General features: G+C 50.5%; 1 protein-coding gene across 1 annotated transcript in view; it reads right to left on the minus strand.

Moving 5' to 3' along the window:
* The window catches only part of btk (Bruton agammaglobulinemia tyrosine kinase), a 141,124-nt gene that overhangs the window by 24,054 nt on the left and 92,169 nt on the right, over positions 1-24,901 (minus strand). The window contains exon 12 of the mRNA XM_072504968.1: positions 1,417-1,588. Within this exon, the coding sequence (XP_072361069.1) occupies positions 1,417-1,588 (172 nt within the window). The remainder of the gene's footprint in view (positions 1-1,416; positions 1,589-24,901) is intronic.

Here is a 24,901-nt window from a genome sequence, read left to right on the forward strand (position 1 = left end):
GATGCAATATAATGTTGATAAATGTGAGGATATCCACTTTGGTAGCAAAAATAAGATTATTATTTGATTGGGTGTAAATTGAGAGAGATGGATACTCAGTGAGACCTTGGTGCCCTGGTGCATCAGTCGCTGACAAGCATGCAGGTACCGCAGGCAGTAAAGAAGGCAAATGGTATGTTGGCCTTCATAGCAAGAGGATTTCAATATATGAGTAAAGACGTTTTACTACAATTGTATAGAGCATTGGTGAGGCCACACCTGGAGTATTGTGCGCAGTTTTGGTGTCCTTATCCGAGGAAGAATGGTCTTGCTATGGAGGAAGTGCAGCAAAGATTTACTACGTAGAATCCTGGAATGGTGGGACTGTCATATGAGGGGAGACTAAATTGGTTTGGATTATATTCATTGGAGTTTAGAAGAGAGAGAGGGGATCTCATAGAAACTTTCAAAATTCAAAAAGGGTTAGACAGCATAGATCCAGAAAGAATGTTCCTGATGGTGGGGGAGTCCAGAACTAGGGGTCATATTTTGAGGATAAGTGGTAAATCTTTTAGGACTGAGCGGAGGAGAAATTTATTCACCCAGAGAGTGGCGAATCTGTGGAATTCACTGCCACAGGAAGTGACTGAGGCCAAACGTTGTGTAATTTCAAGAAGGAGTTGGATATAGCTCTTGGGCTATAGGGATCAAGGGATATGGGGGAAGGTGGGATCAGGGTATTAATGATCAGTCATGATCATAATGAATGGTGGAGCATGCTCGAACGAATGGTCGCAAGGCCTCCTCCAGCTTCTATTTTCTATGTTTTTATGTTTATACACTGTCCTTTCAAATACTCCAAGAATAGGTCCAAGATGGGGTTGGATACAGAGTAAAGCTCCTTCTACACTGTCCCCATCAAACACTCCCAGGCAGGTACAGCACCGGGTCAGATACAGAGTAAAGCTCTCTCTACACTGATCCCAACAAATGCTCCCAGGGCAGGTATACACAGAGTTAGAATTAGAGTAAGTTCCCTCTATACTACTCTGTCTCAAACCCTGTGTTTTACCTGTCCTGGGAGTGTGTAATGTGGACAGTGTAGAAGGAGTTTTACTCTGTATCTGACCCCGTGCTGTATCTGCTGGGAGTGTTTGATGGGGACAATGTAGAAGGAGCTTTACTCTGTATCTAACCCCGTGCTGTACATGTTCTGGGAGTGTTTGATGGGGACAGTGTAGAAGGAGTTTTACTCTGTATCTAACCCCGTGCTGTACCTGTTCTGGGAGTGTTTGATGGGGATAGTGTAAAGGGATAAATCTCCCTCTGTACCATCCTATTGAACACTCCTCAGGAAGGTACAGTACCTATCCTGAGCTGACAGACTGACAGCTTAGAATCTCATAGTCCTTGACTTTCCTGATATATTTTACTCACATCATTGTTTCAGCCTCGTCGATGAAGTCGTCCTCAGACATTGAACCCTCTTTGATCATTTTGATGGCCACCTCGTACTGTCCCCGCCATTTCCCTTGTTTCACAACACCAAACTGACCATTCCCCAGCTCCCTCAGGAACGTTAGGTCCACAGGATTGATCTCCCAGGCTCCTGTCAAGAAAGAAAAAATATCAGCCTGGAATAGAGGAAAACCGCATTGGTAACAGAGAATTAAAAAAAAAATCAGATTTCAAACCTGATGAGCTGCATCACACCAAACACTTCACTAACATGGGGCTCAATTATTCATGTGGGAGTCCATGGACGGGATTCTCCGTAGCCTGACGCCGATCACGTATTCATCGATCGGGCGGAGAATCAACTCCGATGCCCAAATCGGGGCTGGCACCAGTTTGACATGGTCAGCAATGCTCTGCCCCCTCGGAAATAGCGGCATCGCGTCGTGCGCAATTACAACAGCATTGGCAGGCCCTCCCGCGAGCTCCGCCCCCGATGTGCCGAGATCCCGACGCCGCGGGACACGTGTGGTCTCCGCTGTGGGAATCCGGCGTGGTGGCTGCGGACTGTGTCCGGCGGCGCCACACTCGGCCGTGATCATGCCGCTGGCAGGAAGGGACTTCCGCGATGGCTGGGAGGGACTGGTGGGGGCTGGCCAGGGGTTACGCTGTGGGATTGTGGAAGGTGGGTCGGGTCCACGCATGGCCACGCTTGTTGGACGGCGCGACCGCTGAAGGTTGTCAGCCGTGTACATGCGCGGCCAGGGGCCCAGCCATTCTCTGGCTGTTTTCAGCGCGGGAAGCAGGAATTTCACTCGGAGCAGGTGCTAGCCCCTCCCCAGTCCCGGAATCGGTGAGGGTTTCATGCTGATTTTATCGTTGTAAAAGACTGCACATGCTCCGCTGGTGCCGGCACTTAGCCGCTGAAATGGAGAATCCAGCCCTATGTTCTCCTACCAGAACTGAATCGCTTCTGGTTTGCATTGACACGAGAAGCGGCACTCGGGAGTGATTCACTCTTCCTTGCCAATCAAATCTCTTGATGGCAGGGAGCTCAAGGGATTCCGTTCCACATACAGCTATCAGGCCGCCATTTGAGCAGAGAGGCCCAATACCAGGGTCCACCGGCTGGCCCCCTCACCCCCGCATTGCACATCCTACCCCCACCACTACCACCCAATCAGTCACCCTTGCCTGGAAGCTAAAGAGCAGTGCAGGCAGAAACAGTGACAAATCACTGCTTTTTCATTCATCTGTCCCTTACACGTGCTGCCTCAGACAGAGGTGTAGAAAGCAGCAGCTGTTACTTTATAGAAAGCCAAACTACATCACAAGGCTTTAGACCCCTCCGATCCTTTGATCTGCAAAGCTTCTATTCATTTTCAAAGAGAATAGGCTGTAATTGACAGTAATATACACAGGGACTGCTATTCCCGTAATGTACTCAATGCCTGCTATCCTCTATAATATACACAGGGGCTTCTATCCTCTCTAATAAACACAGCGCCTGCTTTCCTCTATAATATACACAGGGGCAGGTAATCTCGATAATATACACAGGGACTGCTATTCCCCATAATATACACAGGGACTGCTATTCCCTATAATATACACAGGGGCAGGTAATTTCTATAACATACGCAGGGACTGCTATTCCCTATAATATACACAGGGACTGCTATTCCCTATAATATACACAGGGACTGCTATTCCCTATATGCACAGGGACTGCTGTTCCCAATAACATACACAGGGACTGCTGTTCCCAATAATATACACAGGGACTGCTATTCCCTATAATATACACAGGGGCAGGTAATTTACATAGAATTTACAGTGCAGAAGGAGGCCATTCATCCCATCGAGTCCGCACCGGCTCTTGGAAAGAGCACCCTACCCAAGGTCCACACCTCCACCCTATCCCCATAACCCAGCAACCCCACCCAACACTTAAGGGCAATTTTGAACACTAAATGCAATTTAGCATGGCCAATCCACCTAACCTGCCATCTTTGGACTGTGGGAAGAAACCGGAGCACCGGGAGGAAACCCACACACACACGGGGAGAACGTGCAGACTCCGCACAGACAGTGACCCAAGCCGGGAATCGAACCTGGGACAGAGGGAGTGCTATTCCCTATAATATATAGAGGGAGTGCCATTCCCTATAATATACAGAGGGACTGCTATTTTGCATAATATACACAGGGACTGTTATTCCTTATAATATACACAGGGACTGCTATTCCCTATAATATACACAGGGACTGCTCCCTTCCAAGTATACACAGGGGCAGGTAATTTCTATAATATACACAGGGACTGCTATTCCCTATAATATACACAGGGACTGCCATTCCCTATAATATACACAGGGACTGCTCCCTTCCAAGTATACACAGGGGCAGGTAATTTCTATAATATACACCGGGACTGCTATTCCCTATAATATACAGAGGGACTGCTATTCCCGATAGTATACAGAGGGAGTGCTATTCCCTATAATATACACAGGGACTGCTGTTCCCTATAAAAGACACAGGGACTGCTATTCTGTATAATATACACAGGGACTGTTATTCTTTATAATATACTCAGGGACTGCTATTCCCTATAATATACACAGGGACTGCTATTCTGTATAATATACACAGGGACTGTTATTCCTTATAATATACACAGGGACTGCTATTCCCTATAATATACACAGGGACTGCTATTCCTTATAATATACACAGGGACTGCTATTCCCTATAGTATACACAGGGACTGCTATTCTTTATAATATACACAGGGACTGCTATTCCCTATAATATACACAGGGACTGCTATTCTGTATAATATACACAGGGACTGTTATTCTCTATAATATACAATGGGACTGCTATTCCCTATAATATACACAGGGACTGCTATTCCCTATAATATACACAGGGACTGCTATTCCGTATAATATACACAGGGACTGCTATTCCGTATAATATACTCAGGGGCAGGTAATCTCGATAATATACACAGGGACTGCTATTCCCTATATAATATAGACAGGGACTGCTATTCCCTATAACATACACTAGGGCAGGTAATCTCGATAATATACAGAGGGACTGCTATTCCCTATAACATATACAGGGACTGCTATTCCCTATAATATACAGAGGGACTGCTATTCCCTATAATGTACACAGGGACTGCTATTCCCTATAATATACACCGGGACTGCTGTTCCCTAGAATATACAGAGGGACTGCTATTCCCTATAATATACACAGGGGCAGGTAATCTCGATAATATACAGAGGGACTGCTATTCCCTGTAATATACACAGGGACTTCTATATCCTGTAATATACACAGGGACTGCTATTCCCTATAATATACACAGGGACTGCTATTCCCTATAATATACACAGGGACTGCTATTCCCTATATAGCGTGCCGCCATTTTGATCGGCAACCCAATAGTGAAGTCCCTCGGCCAATCATCAGCCTCCAGCACTGCAAATTAACCCCATCCCCGCATTGCAAAGCAGCCCCCCCAACCCTGGATTTTCTGGCTGCCCCCCTTCCCCCAAGTGACCCACCCGTACCCCCTATTAGGAATCGGCTAACACACATTCCAATTAAATACTAATTTGATGTCAATTATCCAATAGAAGTCACTGATACACAAAGAGGTTACAGGTGGCAATATTTGTTCGTGGAGATTTGTGTGTGAAGTTGGATCAAAGAAATAAGGGACGGGATTCTCCCAATGGGTGGCTAAGTGCCGTCGCCAGAGTAAAAACGGGAGTGTTTGACTCCGACGTCGGCACCCGTACCGGGACCCCATTCTGCGGCCCACAGGGGGCTCGGACAGCGCTGGAGTGGCCTCCGCCGCCCCAGCTGCTGATCCCGGCGTGAACCCGGCGCCGCGGGATCCGGCGCCAACTAGCGCATGTGCAGTTGTGCCGGCGCCAACTAGCACATGTGCAGTGGCCTTCTTCCCCGCGGCGGCTCTGACGCCAAATGGCGCATGGCTACAGGAGCCGGCGTGAAGGAAAGGAGGTTGGGGGGCAAAGAGGCTGGCCTGCCAATCGGTGGGCCCCGATCGCGGGCCAGGCCACTACGGAGCCCCCCCCCCCCTCCGGGGCCGGACCCCCCTCTCCCCGGCGCGGGCGAGATCGGCACGCTGGCCCGTGCTGGAGAGTCGCCGCATACCCTGACCGGCACCGCGTCGACCACGCCTGCGCCAATGGTGCCGGTTCTCCACATTGCGGAAGAATTGCATCCCGGCGTGTGGGCGGCGTGGCGTGATTGATGCGGTGCCGCGCCGATTCTCCAACTCGGCGGGTGGTCGGCGAATTCCAATAAAGGTGTTTCGTGGAGAAGCAGAACTCTTGTCTCCTTTACTCTACAGCAACCCAGAAAGCTAAACACCCCACCCCACTCCCCCAGGACCCCCTAACTAGGGAGACCCCCACAGAGGGACTCTTTGTTGGGGGGACCTCCCATAGTGAGCCCCTTAATAGGGAGACTCCCCATCCCCACAGGGACCCCCTTATTCGGAGGACCCCCCACAGGCACACTCACAAAGGAATCCCCCATAGTGACCCCCTAACTTAAGGAACCCTCCACAGAGACTCCTTAACTAGAGGGACTCTCCACAGGGAACCCCTAACTAAAGGAACCCGCCCCCCCCTCCCCACAGAGACCCCCTAACAAGTGGGACCCTCCTCAGCAGCCCCCTAACTAAAGGGATCCTCTAAATAGAGGGATCCCTTAAAAAAAAAAGAGCCCTGTCTGGAACCTAGAGAGCAGTGCAGACAGGAGCAGCAAACAACAAAATTACAATTGGAAGCACCATGGGCTGGATTCTCCATTTCAGCGACTAAGTGCTGGCACGAACTGAGAATACGCGGGGGCTCCATGACTGAAAAATTGCCGCCAGCCCCTCACCGATTCCGGGACTGGGGAGGGGCTAGCAGCAGCACCGGGTGAAACTCCCGTCTCCTGCGCCGGAAACGGCCGGAGAATGGCTGGGTCCTTGGACGCGCATGTGCACGCCGCCGACCTGCAGTGGTCACGCCGTACAACATGGGCCAGCTGTGTGCTGACCCAACCCACCATCCGCGGCCCCACAGGCCACCCCCTGGCCACCCCCACCAGTCCTCCCAGCCATCACGGAAGCCCCCCGCCCCCCCCCCCCCCCCGGCCAGCGGCATGGATACTGGCTGAGTGTGGCGGCTATGCAAAGACTGCTGAGACCACATGTGTCCCACGCCATCGAGAAATTGACCTATCAGGTGCGGAGCATCATGGGAGCGACTGCCGATGACACACCAACACCATTTCTGAGGGGACGGAACACGGCTGACCGGCGTCAAACCGGCACCAGCCCGGATTTTGGCGTCGGAGCCAATTCTCTGCCCGATCGTCGATTACGATATCGGCGTTGGGCAACGGAGAACCCCGCCCTATGTGTCTATTCCTGGAAAGAACAGCAGTGACCTGTGCCTAAATTAGAGGGCCTCACCACAGGGACGGCCTAACGAAAGGAACACCCCCACAGGGAACCCCTAACTGAAGGAACCCCCCACAAGGAACCCCTCAGTTCCATTAGTTTCAACCCATTGGGCGTGATCTAATGGAAAAAATTTTAAGTGTCATTTGTGGTGGGTTTTGCTGGGAGTTTCCAGGCGGCTCTGTCAGCAGATTTCCAGGTGCCCAAGTGGCATCTTGCCCTCACCTGAGAACGGGTCTGATGCGGTCCTGCCGTTATGAGGTGGAGGTGCAGCTGGTGTCTGCACTGTGAGAGCTCGGCCCTTGGTACACTATCAATTACGACGAGACGAGAGTAGAATGTAATCGAGGATTTATTACACAGAGGTGTGTGGCCTCCTACAGCAGCTTACAAAATGGCTGCTGTTTGGAGAGCACACACATTTATAGTCCACCTCCTGGGCGGAGCCAGCAGGCAGGGATCTACCCCCGTATCTGTAGTGCAGGGGCCTTACCGTAATACCCTCGTATGCAGTATAGTATATACAATATAATACAACAGTGGTGACTACGACATTCACCCCCTGTTAAAAATGAGTCCAGCGGGGGTGGTGGAAAACTATATACATACGGATTGGTTTTAAAATTACAGAGAATGTTACAAATTTAGACGATCGGGTGCCTTGAGCTGTCGTTGAGAGCGCCGCAGTGCTGGTGGCGACTCAGGCGTCGGCTCGGTCTTCGGTGACTCCGGGACCGTCAAAATCCTCTTCATCCCCGGTGGGAGCAAGGGGAGGACGGATTGTCCTGGAGCGGGGGCTGCGGTGGGGTGCAACGGGGAGGGGAGGATGGTGCCAGGGCAAGGAGGGAGGTGTGTGGGGACCCAGCTGGTGCCAGACCCCTGATGGAGTCTGTGTATAGGCGGTCGTTGGGGTATGCTACATAGGCGTACTGCGGGTTCGCATGGAGTAGCTGTACTCTCTCAACCAACGGGTCCGCCTTGTGGAGCCGCACATGCTTGCGGAGGAGAACGGGTCCTGGAGCTGCCAGTCACGTTGGGAGCGAAACCCTGGAGGTGGACTTGCTGGGGAAGGCAAAGACACATTCATGGGGGGTTTTGTTGGTCGCGGTGCACAGGAGCGACCGAATGGAGTGAAGTACGTCGGGGAGGACCTCCTGCCAGCGGGAGGTCCCAGACCGTCCCATTCTCCCGCTCCACCTGCCCGTTTCCCCTGGGGTAGCTGGTCGTCCTGCTCGAGGCAATGCCCCTTTTGAGCAGGTACTGGCGCAGCTCCTCGCTCATAAATGAGGAATCCTGGTCGCTGTGGACGTAGGCGGGGAAACCGAACAGAGCGGAGATGGTGTCGAGGGCTTTGATGATGGTGGCAGACGTCATATCGGGGCATGGGACGGCGAAGGGGAAGGGCCCTTTGAAGTCCACGCTGAGGCGTTCAAAGGGGCGGGAGGCCTTCACCAGGTGCGCACGGTCTTGCCGGTAGAAGTGCGGTTTACACTCCGCGCAGACCTGGCAGTATCTGGTGATAGCCCTGACTTCCTCGATGGAGTAGGGCAGATTGCGGGCCTTAATGAAGTGGTAAAAGTGGGTGACTCCCAGGTGACCGAGATCGTCGTGCAGGGTCCGGACGGTTGGTCCACTTGTGCGCTGGCACATGTACCTCGGGACAGGGCATCGGGGGACTCGTTGAGCTTACCGGGGCGATACAAAATCTCGTAATTGTAGGTGGAGAGCTCGATCCTCCACCTCAAGATTTTATCATTTTTGATCTTACCCCGCTGTGTGTTGTTAAACATGAAGGCAACTGACTGTTGGTCAGTGAGGAGAGTGAATCTCCTGTCAGCCAGGTAATGCCTCCAATGTCGCACAGCTTGAACGGTCGCTTGGGCCTCCTTTGCAACAGAGGAGTGCCAAATTTTGGAGGCATGGAGGCTGCGGGAAAAGAATGCCACGGGCCTCCCTGCCTGGTTGAGTGTGGCGGCCAGAGCAACGTCAGATGCATCGCTCTCGACTTGGAAGGAAACTGTCTCGTCGACCGCGTGCATTGTGGCCTTGGCGATGTCGGCTTTGATATGGTTGAAGGCCTGGTGAACCTCGGCCATCAGGGGGAAAGTGGTGGATTGAATGAGTGGGCGGGCCTTATCCACATAGTTTGGGACCCACTGGGCGTAATACGAAAAGAACCCCAGGCATCATTTGAGGGCCTTGGGGCAGTGGGGAAGGGGGAGTTACATGAGGGGGCGCATGCGATCGGGGTCGGGCCCCAGAACTCCGTTCTGAACTACATAGCCAAGGATGGCTAATCGGTTTGTGCGGAACACACACTTCTCCTTGTTGTAAGTTAGGTTGAGGAGTGTGGTGGTGTGGAGAAATTTGGAAAGGTTAGTTTCGTGGTCCTGCTTGTCGTGGCCGCAGATGGTGACTTTGTCCAGGTACGGGAAAGTGGCCCGGAGCCTGTACCGGTCAACCATTCGGTCCATCTCCCATTGGAAGACCAAGACCCCAAAGGGAATCCTAAGGAAATGGTAAAGGCGACCGTCTCTTTCAAATGCAGTGTATGGGCGGTCCGCCTTACGGATGGGAGCTGGTGGCAGGCAGATTTCAGGTCCACTGTCGAGAAGACCTGGTACTGTGCAATCTGATTGACCATATCAGATATGCGTGGGAGGGGGTACGCGTCGAGCTGCGTGTACCGATTGATGGTCTGACTGTAGTCAACGACCATCCTGTTTTTCTCCCCAGTTTTCACCACTATCACTTGGGCTCTCCAGGGGCTGTTGCTGGCCTCGATGGTGCCTTCCCGCAGCAGCCGCTGGACCTCAGACCTGATGAAGGTCCTGTCCTGGGCGCTGTACTGTCTGCTCCTGGTGGCGACGGGTTTGCAAACCGGGGTTAGGTTTGCAAACAGGGAGGGCGTGTCGACCTTAAGGGTGGCGAGGCCGCAAACAGTAAAGGGTGGTAGGGACCCGCCAAATTTCAGTGTTCGGCTCTGAGGGTTGCACTGGAGGTCCATCTGAGTAGCAAGGCAACGCGGAGGTTGGGGAGGACGTAGAGCCGGAAGCCGCTGAACTCTACGCCCTGGACGGTGAGGGTGGCGATGCAGTACCCCCGGATCACCACGGAGTGGGATGCAGAGGCCAGGGAGATTCTTTGGTTAGCGGGGTGTACCGCGAGGGAGCAGCGCCTTACCGTATCTGGGTGGATGAAGCTCTCAGTGCTCCCGGAGTCCAGAATGCAGGATATCTCGTGCCCGTCGACCTTCACCTTTGTCGAAGCGGTCGCGAGGTTGTGTGGTCGAAACTGGTCGATCGTGACCGAGGCGAGACGCGGCTGGTCGGCGGCGGTTGCAGGCGATGAGGTGCCTGACAGGCAGGGGTCCTGAGGCGGGTAAGATGGCGGCGCCCACGGGCCGCATGTGTCCTGGGGCAGGCAAGATGGTGGCTCCCTCGGGCCGCAAGTGTCCTGGGGCAGGCAAGATGGCGGTGCCCATTGGTTCTGAGGCAAGCAAGATGGCGGCGCCCACGGGCCGCATGTGTTGTGAGTGGAGCAAGATGGAGGCGCCCACGGGCCGCACGTGGTCTGAGGAGAGGAAGATGGCAGCGCCCACTGGCCGCATGTGGGGGGTGCCGGGACAATAGCGGCGATTGAGCGGGCCTGGCACACTGCAGCGAAATGTCCCTTCTTGCCACAGGCCTTGCAGAGAATGCTCTGCATCGGCAGCGCTCCCCGGCAGCGCTGTCGGGGGTGTTTTGTCTGTCCGCAGAAGTAGCACTCGGGTCCCCCGGGGTTGGTTGGCTGCCGCTAGGTGCAGGCGTGGGGTTGGCGGGGGCGGTCGCTGATGGGGCCCACGATGGGGTGGCCACTGGCGGGGTCCACGATGCACAGAGGGGGTGGGCCATGCGGTCGGGGGCATAAGCCTGTACGTTGCGTGAGGCGACCGTGAGCGAGAACGCTAGTTTCTTGGTCGCCGCGAGCTCAAGCGTGGCCCCTTCTAAGAGGCGCTGGCGGATGTAGTCAGACCCTATGCCTGTAACGAACACGTCTCTCATTAGCAGGTTCGAATGTTCAGTGGCCGAAATGGCCTGGCAGTCACAGCCTCTCACCAGGGCGAGCAGGGCACGCCAGAAAACGTCCACAGACTCACCGGGAAGTTGGTGCCACGTGGAAAGGAGGTACCTGACATAGATCTTGTTGGTCTGCTGGGCGTAATTTTCCTTCAGTAGCGCCATGGCCTCTGCATAGTTAGGCGCGTCCTGGACGAGCGGAAAAACGTTGGAGCTCAGCCGCGTGTACAGAATCTGGAGCTTCTGTGCTTCTGAGATTGGGCCTGGTGCAGACCCGATGTATGCTTCAAAGCAAGCTAGCCAATGTTGGAAGTCCTTTTTGGCGTTGTCTGCTTGAGGATGCAGCTGCAGGCGATCCGGCTTGATGCAGATGTCCATCTCTGAAAAATCTCTGTGTAATATATTGATGCACTATCAATTACGACGAGACGAGAGTAGAATGCAATCGAGGCTTTATTACACAGAGATGTGTGGCCTCCTACATCAGCTTATGAAATGGCTGTTGTTCGGAGAGCACACACATTTATACTCCGCCTCCTGGGCGGAGCCAGCAGGCAGGGATCTACCCCCGTACCTGTAGTACAGGGGCCTTACCGTAATACCTATATATACAACAGTGGTGACTACCACAGCCCTTCTATTGTTTCCTGCGCTGTGAGGTTTCAGTCCTTTTCTTGGGGCCTGCATTGTGTGGCCTCAGCCCTCCCCATGTCTCCTGCACTGTGAAGCCTCAGCCTTTTCTCTGGTGTCTGCACTGTGAGACCTCAGTCCTTCCCCTGTGTCCTGAACTATAAGGTCTCAGCCCTCCCCCTGTGTCCTGAACAGTGAAGCCTTGGCCTTTTCTCTGGTGTCTGCACTGTGAGGCCTTGGCCATTCCTCTCTCCTGCACTGTGTCACCTTTCCCTGGAATATCTTAGCTAAGCCTAAAGCCTTTTTTTCTGCTGTGAGCACTGGTTAGAGGTTATTCATGGACGAGAAACCTGATCCTCACATTTTATAATTTCCACATAATCAATTGCAGTAGGGCTGATCAGTGCAGGTCAGGAGCAGGAGCTGTGGTTAATTTTGTTCCTCATACCCAAGGGCATTGAGCCCAATTAGAGAACCTGACCCACTGCTGCTGGCTATGACAGCTAACACAACACAGGGAACCGAATCGCTCGGGTCGCAGAAGAGGGGGGGGGGCTGTTTGATCTATGGTGCCTGTGCTGCAGTAAGCTCAGTCTGTGTTGCAACAGTCCAAAATGAACCCTGCTATTCCACTAGCTGGATCATCACAGTCCTCAGCCTGTACTGGTCCATGTCTTAGAGTCCCATAATGTAGGTCGACATTCCAGTACAGGACTGAGGGTTGTTATACTGCTGGAGGAGTTGTCTTCTAGATCTAAGGATGGATGTAAATGGTCCCATGGCTCTGATTTGAAGAAAAGATGGGGAGATCCTCATGGTGTCTGAGCCTTCAAGCAATGCCACCATAAGCAGATTATCTGCTCATTATCACATTGCTCTGTGGAATCTTGCTGTGTGAAAATTGGCTGCTGTGACCACAGTTCACAAGTACTTCATTGGCTGTGAAGGATTTTGGGAGATCCTGGGGTCGTCAAAGGTGCTATATAAATATAAATCTTTCTTTCCTGGATCACTCCAGAATTGACTGGGGCAGATTGTGGATCTGCTTGTATGATTATGTTTGTGGTTTCTTTACCAAGTTGGTGATGGTTTAAACATGAAGCTGTTTATCATCACAATATTGCAGCTCTCTGCAAGCTGTTCTCGCACCTCTTTTCTCGTGGGGTTACATTCCTTGGCATCAAGCTCTCATCACATGGCATTGAAACTGACAAGGACAAAATCCTAGCAATTCTCAACATGCCAAAACCACACAACAAGAAAGCCATCTTAATAGTGATGGGTATGATCAATTTTATAGGGAAATTCATTCCAAACCTGACTGCAAAAACAACACATCTACGTGACCTCCTGCACAGGACAACAGATTTCAGTTGTACTGAGCAACATGGGCAAGAGTGGAAGAAGCTCAAGACTTCACTCACCACCATGCCAGTCCTCACATTTTATGCCCCATCTAAGTGACATAAGAACTAGGAGTAGGAGTAGGCCATCTGGCCCCTCGAGCCTGCTCCGCCATTCAATGAGATCATGGCTGATCTTTTGTGGACTCAGCTCCACTTTCCGGCCCGAACACCATAACCCTTAATCCCTTTATTCTTCAAAAAACTATCTATCTTTATCTTAAAAACATTTAATGAAGGAGCCTCTACTGCTTCACTGGGCAAGGAATTCCATAGATTCACAACCCTTTGGGTGAAGAAGTTCCTCCTAAACTCAGTCCTAAATCTACTTCCCCTTATTTTGAGGCTATGCCCCCTAGTTCTGCTTTCACCCGCCAGTGGAAACAACCTGCCCGCATCTATCCTATCTATTCCCTTCATAATCTTATATGTTTCTATAAGATCCCCCCTCATCCTTCTAAATTCCAACGAGTACAGTCCCAGTCTACTCAACCTCTCCTCGTAATCCAACCCCTTCAGATCTGGGATTAACCTAGTGAATCTCCTCTGCACACCCTCCAGTGCCAGTACGTCCTTTCTCAAGTAAAGAGACCAAAACTGAACACGATACTCCAGGTGTGGCCTCACTAACACCTTATACAATTGCAGCAGAACCTCCCTAGTCTTAAACTCCATCCCTCTAGCAATGAAGGACAAAATTTCATTTGCCTTCTTAATCACCTGTTGCACCTGAAAACCAACTTTCTGCGACTCATGCACTAGCACACCCAGATCTCTCTGCACAGCAGCATGTTTTAATTTTTTATCATTTAAATAATAATCCCTTTTGCCGTTATTCTTACCAAAATGGATAACCTCACATTTGTCAACATTGTATTCCATCTGCCAGACCCTAGCCCATTCACTTAGCCTGTCCAAATCCCTCTGCAGACTTCCAGTATCCTCTGCACTTTTTGCTTTACCACTTATCTTGGTGTCGTCTGCAAACTTGGACACATTGCCCTTGGTCCCCAACTCCAAATCATCTATGTAAATTGTGAACAGTTGTGGGCCCAACACTGATCCCTGAGGGACACCACTAGCTACTGATTGCCAACCAGAGAAACACCCATTAATCCCCACTCTTTGCTTTCTATTAATTAACCAATCCTCTATCCATGCTACTACTTTCCCCTTAATGCCATGCATCTTTATCTTATGCAACAACCTTTTGTGTGGCACCTTGTCAAAGGCTTTCTGGAAATCCAGATATACCACATCCATTGGCTCCCCGTTATCTACCGCACTGTTAATGTCCTCAAAAAATTCCACTAAATTAGTTAGGCACGACCTGCCCTTTATGAACCCATGCTGCGCCTGTCCAATGGGACAATTTCCATCCAGATGCCTCGCTATTTCTTCCTTGATGATAGATTCCAGCATCTTCCCTACTACCGAAGTTAAGCTCACTGGCCTATAATTACCCACTTTCTGCCTACCTCCTTTTTTAAACAGTGGTGTCACGTTTGCTAATTTCCAATCCACCGGGACCACCCCAGAGTCTAGTGAATTTTGGTAAATTATCACTAGTGCATTTGCAATTTCCCTAGCCATCTCTTTTAGCACTCTGGGATGCATTCCATCAGGGCCAGGAGACTTGTCTACCTTTAGCCCCATTAGCTTGCCCATCACTACCTCCTTGGTGATATCAATCCTCTCAAGGTCCTCACCTGTCATAGCCTCATTTCCATCAGTCACTGGCATGTTATTTGTGTCTTCCACTGTGAAGACCGACCCAAAAAACCTGTTCAGTTCCTCAGCCATTTCCTCATCTCCCATTATTAAACCTCCCTTCTCATCCTCTAAAGGACCAATATTTACCTTAGCCACTCTTTTTTGTTTTATGTATTTGTAGAAACTTTTACTATCTGTTTTTATATTCTGAGCAAGTTTACTCTCATAATCTATCTTACTCTTCTTTATAGCTTTTTTAGTAGCTTTCTGTTGCCCCCTAAAGATTTCCCAGTCCTCTAGTCTCCCACTAATCTTTGCTACTTTGTATGTTTTTTTCTTCAATTTGATACTCTCCCTTATTTCCTTAGATATCCACGGTCGATTTTCCCTCTTTTTACCGTCCTTCCTTTTTATTGGTATAAACCTTTGCTGGGCACTGTGAAAAATCACTTGGAAAGTTCTCCACTGTTCCTCAACTGTTTCACCATAAAGTTAAAATGTCAACAGACGTCTCAAAAGATGGTCTAGAAGCAGTTTTTTGCAACTCGAGCATGAAGATTGGAAACCTGCCATATATGCATCACGATCCATGAAGATAAACGAGCAGAGGTATGCTCAAAACAAAAAAGAATGCCTAAGTTTAGTTGTAGGTTTGGAGAAATTCCACATCTACATCTATGGGCTTCCAACTTTCACAGTTGAGACACATCGTACTTTAATTAACATCATCAAGAAGAATCACAACCAAATGCGTTTGTGCATTCAGAGGCCGGTGATGAAGTTACAACGCTATTTCAATCTCATCTACACACTGGGCAAATATTTGTTCTTAGCAGATGTATTAATGAGAGTGCAGTTACAAAATATTAGTAGTGAAATTGCTGAAGATGTCTGCATGTCAATATTATTTTCACACTATTACTAGTATCAGATACGAAACTACATGAGATCCAAGAAGAGACCGAGAAGGATCAAACTCTTCAAGAGGTGATGAGGAACATCAACTCACACTGGCCCAGAGGTCAATGTATGGAGTTCTACAATATAAGATCTGAACTCATTATCGTCAATGGAGTGGGGCTTCATTTGAACACTATAGTTATACCTCAATCTCTTTGCAAGGATGTACTTAAGGGAATACATGAAGGACATCTCGGATTTGAGAAGTGTAAATGGTCAGGTATAAACCAGGATATTGACAGGATGGTCAGTTGTTGACACATGCCAGACACATGGTTGCAGACAAACAAGAGAACCAATGTAAATATCTGATTTACCTACGGCACTTTGGCAGAAAGTAGCTATGGATCTCTTTCACCTACAAGGGAAAGATTATTTGATTATCATAGACTATTTTTTAAACTATCCCGAAATGGCTCTACTGTTAAGCATAATGGCAAGCAGTGTAATACTGCATCCCAAGCCAATTTTTGCTAGACATGGAATTCCTCAAGTCGTCGGGAGTGACAGTGGTCCTTGTTTTAGCTGTAAAGAGCGGCAACACTTCTCAGTCACGTATGATTTCAATAATGTCACATCAAGTCCATTGTACCCACAAGCCAATGGCAAAGCCGAAAAAGATGTATATATTGTCAAGCAATTGTTGAAGAAGGCAATGGACAGCCAATCTGATCCATATCTCACACTATTGAGTTACAGAGCGTCACATTGTCACATGGTAGATCACCAGCAGAGTTACTGATGAATAGAAGGTTGGGTACCACACTTCCATACTTGGAAAAGAAGGAGGAGAATGCAGTGGTACTGCAGGAAATGCAAAACATTAAAGCAAAACCAAAGCAGCTATATGATAGAGTGTCTCAAACTTTACCACCTCTGAGTAATGATGACATTGTGAGAATAGAAGATTCAGGCAATTCGTTGAAAAAAGTCATTGTACTTGAAGAAGTTCCTACAATGTACAGACAGAGGACGGGTTGGTTTTAAGAAATCATTGCGCGCTCTTGAAAACCTGAGAAGACATTCACAACAACGTGATGGATGACGAATCTACGTCAGAATCTACGTCAGCTGCAGTGTCAGATAGTTCAGCAGTTCCTGAGCATGAGAATGTAATGGAGAACATTGAATCTACAAGTTCTGTCAGCAAAGTCTAAACTTTGAGAAGATTAACCAGAGTCAAAAGAAAACCTGATCGATTCAATTTGTAGATTTGGAATATTTGTACATACTATTCCTGCTGTTCTTGTTTTTTTAAAAAAAGAAAATAAATTATACTGTTAGACTCACAGGCTAATGATATCACATGTAAATATACTGATGATAATGTATTAATTTATTCCTTCTAAGGCAAGGGGATATAGTGATATCATGGTTGTGTTGTAATACACCGACTGACCATTAGGAGTCTCATTAGTATATAAGTGAAAGTTAGAATCAGGTGCCTTCAGTCTGTCTAACAAGCTGGGGAGAGAAGTTGCTTGTGCATATTCATCTGTTGTTTTGTGTATATTTGACCCACAGTTAATGTTAATAAATCGTTTATAGCTTTAGCTGCAAGTGTTCTTGTAATATAAGTCAGGCCATCCAACAAGAACATTACAAGTGGACTGTCATATGAGGAGAGACTAAGTCGGTTAGGATTATATTCATTGGAGTTTAGAGAGGGGATCACATAGAACCTTATGAAATTCTAATAGAATTAGACAGGGTAGATTCAGAAAGATTGTTCCTGATGGTGGGGACTCTAGAACTAGGGGTCATAGTTTGAGGATAAGTCCTTTTAGGGCTGAGCTGAGGGGAAATTTCTTCACAAAGAGAGTGGTGAATCTGTGAAATTCACTGCCACAGAAAGTAGTTGAGGCCAAAATGTTGTGTAATTTCAAGAAGGAATTAGATCGAGCTCTTGGGGCTAAAGAGATCGAGGGATATGGGAGGGAAGGCAGGATCAGGGTATTAAACTTGATGATCAGCCATGATCATAATGAATGGTGGAGCAGGCTCGAAGAGCTCTTATTTATATTTTCTATGTTTCAAAGTTAACTTATATAAGGCCGAATGGGATTTTGTTATGATTGCAGGAAATTCCTTGGAGAGTAGATAATTTGAGACATTAAGTGGAAGTTCCCCACCACTATCAAAAGACACTTGGGCTGGATTCTTCTGCCCCACCCGCTGCAAGATCGCCAAGGACGGGCGCGGAACATGCAAAGGTTCACTGACATCATATAGGAATTTCCGGTCGGCAGGCAGCTGAATCCCCCCCTTAGGGAACCCGAAAAGGATCCTCCCAAAAGGGAACAAAGTCCCCTTGTGAGCACGTTTAGCCGCATGTTTCCCCCGCCCACAGGGTCGAGAAACACATGGCTATTTAACACGACTCGCCTTGAATAATGGCCTGAACGGGGAACGCACAGCCGAGTCCGCACATAGCGCCGTTTTGTACAGTGGGGTGCTCTGCTCGCCGATGTAGCGGGGGATCGGTGTCCCAATCTCCGAGGCCTCCAAAACGATCCCCGTCCTTCCGCCCCCAAGCCCGAATGCACTATGGCAGTGCCAACCTGGCTCCCTGGCAGTGTCCAATCCAGCTGGCAGTGTCAGTATGCCCAGGTGGCACCAGCTCACTTAGAAAGCTGGGAGACCCCCACGAGTGCTGTTTCGTCTGGTCCCCGTTTGCTGAATGGCCCTCGCCTGAGGTCTCCGAGGCAAAGGGGATGAATACCAAAGCCTCAGGTACCTCGCTCTAATATACAGACCGCCAGAAAGTGATGCTGCTCACAACGGGATTCATATCGCAACGTCTCATGAGATCGCGTTGGTTCTCGCGAGGTATAGCAAGCCGGGTAGACCCCGGGAGTGGGGTGATCCGGCTCTCACCGGCCACGCTGCGCCGCAGCAAGCTGCATTTCTGTGGCCGCTCTTACGTCACCTTTTTGGGCCCTGGGGAGTTTCTCTCCGGTTTAGCCCACACTTAGAATTTTTTTCGGCATGGGGACCTGAACTCAGAGATCGGGCCACTATTTTGATGGAGTGATCCACTTTCTAAGTTAGCTTGTGGGTCCCCTACACCCCCACCCATGGGCAATGTCACTCCCCACACCCATTGGCATTACCCCACATAACCCCAAGTGAGGGCATCCTGCTATGGGGTCACTGGGGGCCCCCCTACATGTCACCCCACATCCCCTTACAGGCCCCCCCTCCAGGACCCCAACAGTCACCCTTCCCAACCTCCCAGAGGCCACGTCTTACCTGCCCTGCAGCCCCCCCCAACCTTCAATTCACCCCCTCCACGCTCCTTTCATGGGCATGGCCCCCCTCGGACCTGACCCTTAGCCGTGCAGCCCTCGCACCTGGACACCCTTGCACTGCCACCCTGACATGCTGAAAATGGGCCTGCCAGCTTGGCAGAGCCAGGGTGGCAGTGCCAAGATGCTAACCGGGCAGTGCCAAGGTGCCTGCATTCCAGGGGAAGGGCCAGGGAGCCACCCTGCACTATCCCTGGCCTCTCCGGGGCTTCCAATGGCTTGGGAGAACCTCTGGGAGCCGTTCCACCTGGTCCACATTTGTGTGAACCTGTACTGAACGGCCCCCGGTTGCGGCCTCACTGGGGAGACTGGTAGATCCGATGACCTTGACATCGATCATTATGAAATGCTTCGACAGGTTGGTCATGAGACACACCAATTCCATACTCCCAGAATGCCTTGATCCACTACAATTCGCATACCACCACAATCGGTCCACAGCAGACGCCATCTCCTTGTCCCTACACTCATCCCTGAAGCATCCCGACAACAAGGACTGCTACGTCAGACTCCTATTCATTGACTACAGCTCCGCCTTGAACACCATAATCACAGCCACGTGCATATCAAAGCTCCAAAACCTAGGACTTGGCTCCTCACTCTGCAACTGGATCCTTGACCTCCTGACCCGTAGATCACAATCAGGAAGGATAAACAACACCTCCTCCACAATAGTCCTCAATACTGGAGCCCCGCAAGGCTGCATACTTAGCCCTCTCCTATACTCTATACACACACAACTGTGTGGCAAAATTTGGCTCCAACTCCACCTGCAAGTTTGCTGATGACACAACCGTAGTGGGTCAGATCTTGAACAACAATGAGTCAGAATACAGGAGGAAAATAGAAAATCTAGTGGAGTGGTGTAATGACAACAATCTCTCTCTCAACATCATCAAAACTACAGAAGTCATTGACTTCAGGAAGCAAAGTATCGTACACACCTCTGTCTGCATCAATGGTACCGAGGTGGAGATGGTTAGCCATTTGAAATTCCTTGGGGTACACATCAGCAACAGTCTGTCCTGGTCCACCCACATCGGTGCTACCACCAAAAAAGCACAACAGCGCCTATACTTCCTCAGGAAACTAAGGAAATTTGGATGTCCACATTGACCCTTAACAATTTTTACAGATGTACCATAGAAAACATCTTATCTGGCTGCATCACAGCCTGGTAAGGCAACTGCTCGGCCCAGACCGTAAGAAACTACAGGGAGTCGTGAACACAGCCCAGCCCATCACGCAAACCTGCCTCCCATCCATTGACTCTGTCTACGCCTCCCCCTGCCTTGGGAAAATGGGCAGCATAATCAAAGACCCCTTTCCCCCAGAGTTATTCTCTCTTGAACCTCTTCCATTGGGCAGGAGATACAAAATCTCGAGCGCAACGTAGCCGGTAGATTGTGCCCATTGTGTTTGACATAGGTAAGCAGGTCAAGGGATCTGAGTGGGATAAAGATGATGTAATTAATCGGAGGAGCCAGGTCTGTTGCAGGAAGTTTAGCTTTTAGTTTTGCTGGGAGCTTTGAGCTGAAAAGCAGCTTTTGCCAAAGACTGTCAAGTCAAGCAATAGTCTGACACAGACACAAGGATTTGCAGGCAGTTTCCTGAAAGGATTTTACTCTCTCTTCAAGCAGTATTTCCAAGAAATTACTATTCAAGTGTCCAACAAGTAGCCCTGGGCGGATTCTCCATCAGGCTGCCTCGTCAATGATTAGATTGTCCTGAGCACGGCGGCCTTAGCGCATACATTGTGCGGCCTGCTGTGGCTGCCCAAGCCTCATACCCTGCCCATGCTGGAACTCTTCCACATCCTCCTCATTGGACGAGGTCTGTCATTCATCCTCCTATTCCAACATGTTACCCCTCCTCTGTGAGATGTTGTGGAGGACACAGCAGGCTACCACGACGTGGAAGACCCTCCTAGGGCTGTATTGGTGGGCCTATCCAGAGCGGTCCAGGCACTTGAACTGCATCTTCAGCACCCCGATGCACCGCTCGATGACGCTCTGGGTTGCTGCTTCGTTATAGGGGTTCTCTGTGTTGGTCTGAGTCTTCTGGATAGGCGTCACCAGCCGAGTCTGCAGCGGATAACCCCTGTCACCCAGGAGCCAGCCCCTAACCCAGTTGAGCACCTCAAAGGTGTCGCAACCATCTAGTGTGCCAGGGTGAATGCATCGTGCAACTGCCGGGGTATCGGGCACAGACGTCTATGCTGTGCAGCTGGTGGTCACGCACCAACTGCACATTGAGGGAGTGGATCCCTTCCGGGTTGTGAAGGGCGTCCCCTCATGTTGCAATGCTCGTGGGGAGACATGCGTCCTTTCGATCTCCTGTTGGATCTGGGGCATCCCAGCGATGGCGGTGAATCCTGCAGCCCGGGCATCCTGGTGGGCTCAGTCCATATTAAGGTGGATATATTGTGCCGCCTGAGCATACAGGGGGCGCAATTCTTCCAAAATGTTTCTTAGTGTGGTAGCGAGCGGGAACTGCCGCGAGCTTTCCAGCGCTAGGCCTGGCGAGGCCTTCATCACAATACAACGTCATTAAGTCCACTTAATGAGGCCTCACAGGCTTCTCGCCGCAAAGGAAGGCTCGACAGCCAATTTGCCGGGACTGCGCTCGCCAGCCCCCTGCTCACAAGGTAGAGCAGCACCTAATCAGCACCAGCACAGCTATGGTGCCGAGACTGCCAACCTCAACATTTGGAGGTGCAGACCTGGGGAGGCTCCTAGATGGGGTTGAGGCCAGAAGGGATGTCCTGTTCCCCCGAGGGTCCCGGCGGGTGAGTCACAGTGCAGTCTGTGCCACCTGGGATGAGTTGCAGTGGCTGTCAGCCTGGGAAGCATGACCAGGAGAACCGGTACTGTTGTGTTATGTAATTTGGAATAACACAAGCTGCCACTTGATGCAGTTTTGAGTAAAAGATGCTCCAGACTTTGAAGTGAGTTCAATGTGTTTTATTGAACTATTAGCACAGTTCTCAATGAGTTTGACTCTCTGCTAATCTAAATGTAGTAACTCAGTCTAACTGAACCAGCCTTGCTCTAAGCCACGTGCTGGGGTGTGATGCTGAGGATACACCCTGCCTCACTCTGGAGATGTTGGTCTGTGGAAAGAGACGGGTTGTGAGTGCCTCATCCATTTTATAGTGAGATACCACCCCTGAGTGTCCTGACTGCTCATTGGTCATGTCCTATTCTATGTTCATTAGCTGCATGTTTGCATATCATGACATCTCCCCTTTTAAAAAATGTTTTGTTGGTGTATGTGAATGTATTTACATGTGAATGAGTCTGTCTAACGTGACTGACGGAGGACAACAAAACAGAGCAAACAAAACAAATGTTCGCAAGTCCAGTCTCTGAGGCTTGCGTCTGATCCTGGTCGACCACCGGAGAGGTGGCAGAGGGGACGACGGCGCCTTGACAGGCGGGATGGAAGCCTGACTGGTGGTTTCGTGGTGCGAGGGATCATGAGGTGGCAATTCAACATATGGAAATGGAGGAGAAAGTGGTTGCGGGCAGGCAACTTTGCACAGTGCCAGTCTATTCCTTTGCACGATGGAGCCATCAGCCATACGTACAACATAAGAGCGAGGCACGGCCTGTCTAACAATGACAGCCGGGGCAGTCCACCCACCATCCGGTATCTTGATCCTGACAGTGTCTGCCAGGGACAGCACGGCCAGATAGGTGGCATGGGCATCATAGCCCTGCTTTTGACAGTCTCTGAGCTGCTGCATCTTCTGCAGCACCAGGAGGTGATCCAGGTTGGGCAGGTGTGTGGCTGGAAGCGTCGTCCGCAGGTCCCTGTTCATCAGGAGTTGAGCCGGCGACATGCCAGTGGACAAAGGAGTCGCCCTGTATGTGAGCAGTGCAAGGTGTATGTCGGAATCAGAGTCCGCGGCCTTGCAGATCAGCTGTTTCACAATGTGCACCCCTTTCTCGACTATTCCATTGGACTGCGGATAGTGCGGACTGGAGGTGACATGTTGGAAATTGTATGACCTGGCAAATGTGGACCATTCTCGACTGTTAAAGCACGGGCCATTGTCGCTCATGACGGTGATTGTGATGCCATGCCTTGAGAACGTCTCCTTACAGGCTTTGATGACGGTCCGAGAGGTGAAGTCCGGGAGCTTCAGCACCTCAGGGTAATTCGAGAAATAGTCGACGATCAATACGTAGTCGCGACCATTCGCATGAAAGAGGTCGATGCCAACTTTGGACCACGGAGACGTCACTATGTCATGCTGTTGGGAGTGTCTCCTTGCTCTGCGCTGGCTGGAACGGCTGACAGGTAGGGCAGTTCAGGACCATGTTCATGATGTCCTGGCTGATGCCGGGCCAGTAGACAACTTGCCGGGCTCTGTGTCTGCACTTCTCGACGCCCAGGTGTCCCTCATGAATCTGGCGCAGCACCAAGCTCTGGAGACTGAGCGGAATGACAATACTGTCCAGCTTGAGGAGGATACCGTCAATCACCGTCAGGTCGTCCTTCACATTGTAAAATTGTGGGCACTGCCCTTTCTGCCAGCCATTGGTGAGGTTGTGGATGACGCGCTGCATCTTCTCATCTGTTGCCGGGAGAGTGCTAGCACACAGTTGCACCTGCGGTTTGATGTGCTGGATGATCTCCAGTGGCTCACTGGGCGAGGTGACAGAGCGGGACAATGCATCAGCGATGATGAGCTCCTTGCCAGGTGTGTACACCAAGTTGAAGTCATACCTCCTAAGTTTAAGCAGGATTCTCTGCAACCAAGGCGTCATGTCGTTCAGGTCCTTGTGGATGATGTGGACCAGAGGCCTATGATCTGTCTCGACAGTGAATGTCGGCAGGCCGTAGACATAATCATGAAATTTGAGGATGCCGGTGAGAAGACCCAAGCACTCCTTCTCAATCTGTGCCTATCTGGTTTCAAAGATTATCATAGATTATCATAGAATTTACAGTGCAGAAGGAGGCCATTCGGCCCATCGAGTCTGCACCGGCCCTTGGAAAGAGCACCCTACCCAAGGTCAACACCGCCACCCTATCCCCATAACCCAGCAACCCCACCCAACACTAAGGGTAATTTTGGACACTAAGGGCAATTTATCATGGCCAATCCACCTAACCAGCACGTCTTTGGACTGTGGGAGGAAACCGGAGCACCCGGAGGAAACCCACGCACACACGGGGAGGATGTGCAGACTCCGCACAGACAGTGACCCAAGCTGGAATCGAACCTGGGACCCTGGAGCTGTGAAGCAATTGTGCTATCCACAAGGCTACCGTGCTGCCCCGAAGTCATTGCGACGTCATTGCCCTTGATGTGTAGGCTACTGGTGCCCAGGATGATGTGTCATCTCATTGAAGCAACACCGCACTGATGCCATCCTGACTCGCATCTGTGGATATCTTTGTCTCCCGGTCCGGGTCGAAGAATGCCAGGACTGGTGCAGTGGTGAGCTAGGCTTTCAGCTCCAGCCACTCTGTCTGGTGTGCCGCCTTCCACTCAAAGGCAGTTGACTTTTTTACCAGGTTGTGTATGGCCGTGGTGTGTGTGGCCATGTTTGGAATGAACTTGCCCAGAAAATTGACCATATCCAAGAAGCGCAGCACCGTCTTTTTGTCCTCGGGGACTTTCATCGCCTCGATGGCCTATATTTTGTCTGTGTCCGGGCGCACACCATGCTGTGAGATATGGTCACTTAGGAACTTGAGCGTCGATGTGCCTGTGGTAGTATGCATTAGGGGTCATGTGGGACTGTGAAGCCGTGATGTCATTGGCTGACAGATCCCGGGTCCTGGTTGGCTGTTGATCTCTAGCTCCGCCCTGAAGGCGGAGTATAAGAACCAGGAGTTCTCCCCCGCAGGCCAGTCTGTTGCTGAACTGCGGGGAAC

This window comes from Scyliorhinus torazame, chromosome 5, assembly GCF_047496885.1.
Source record: "Scyliorhinus torazame isolate Kashiwa2021f chromosome 5, sScyTor2.1, whole genome shotgun sequence".
Lineage (NCBI taxonomy): Eukaryota > Metazoa > Chordata > Chondrichthyes > Carcharhiniformes > Scyliorhinidae > Scyliorhinus > Scyliorhinus torazame.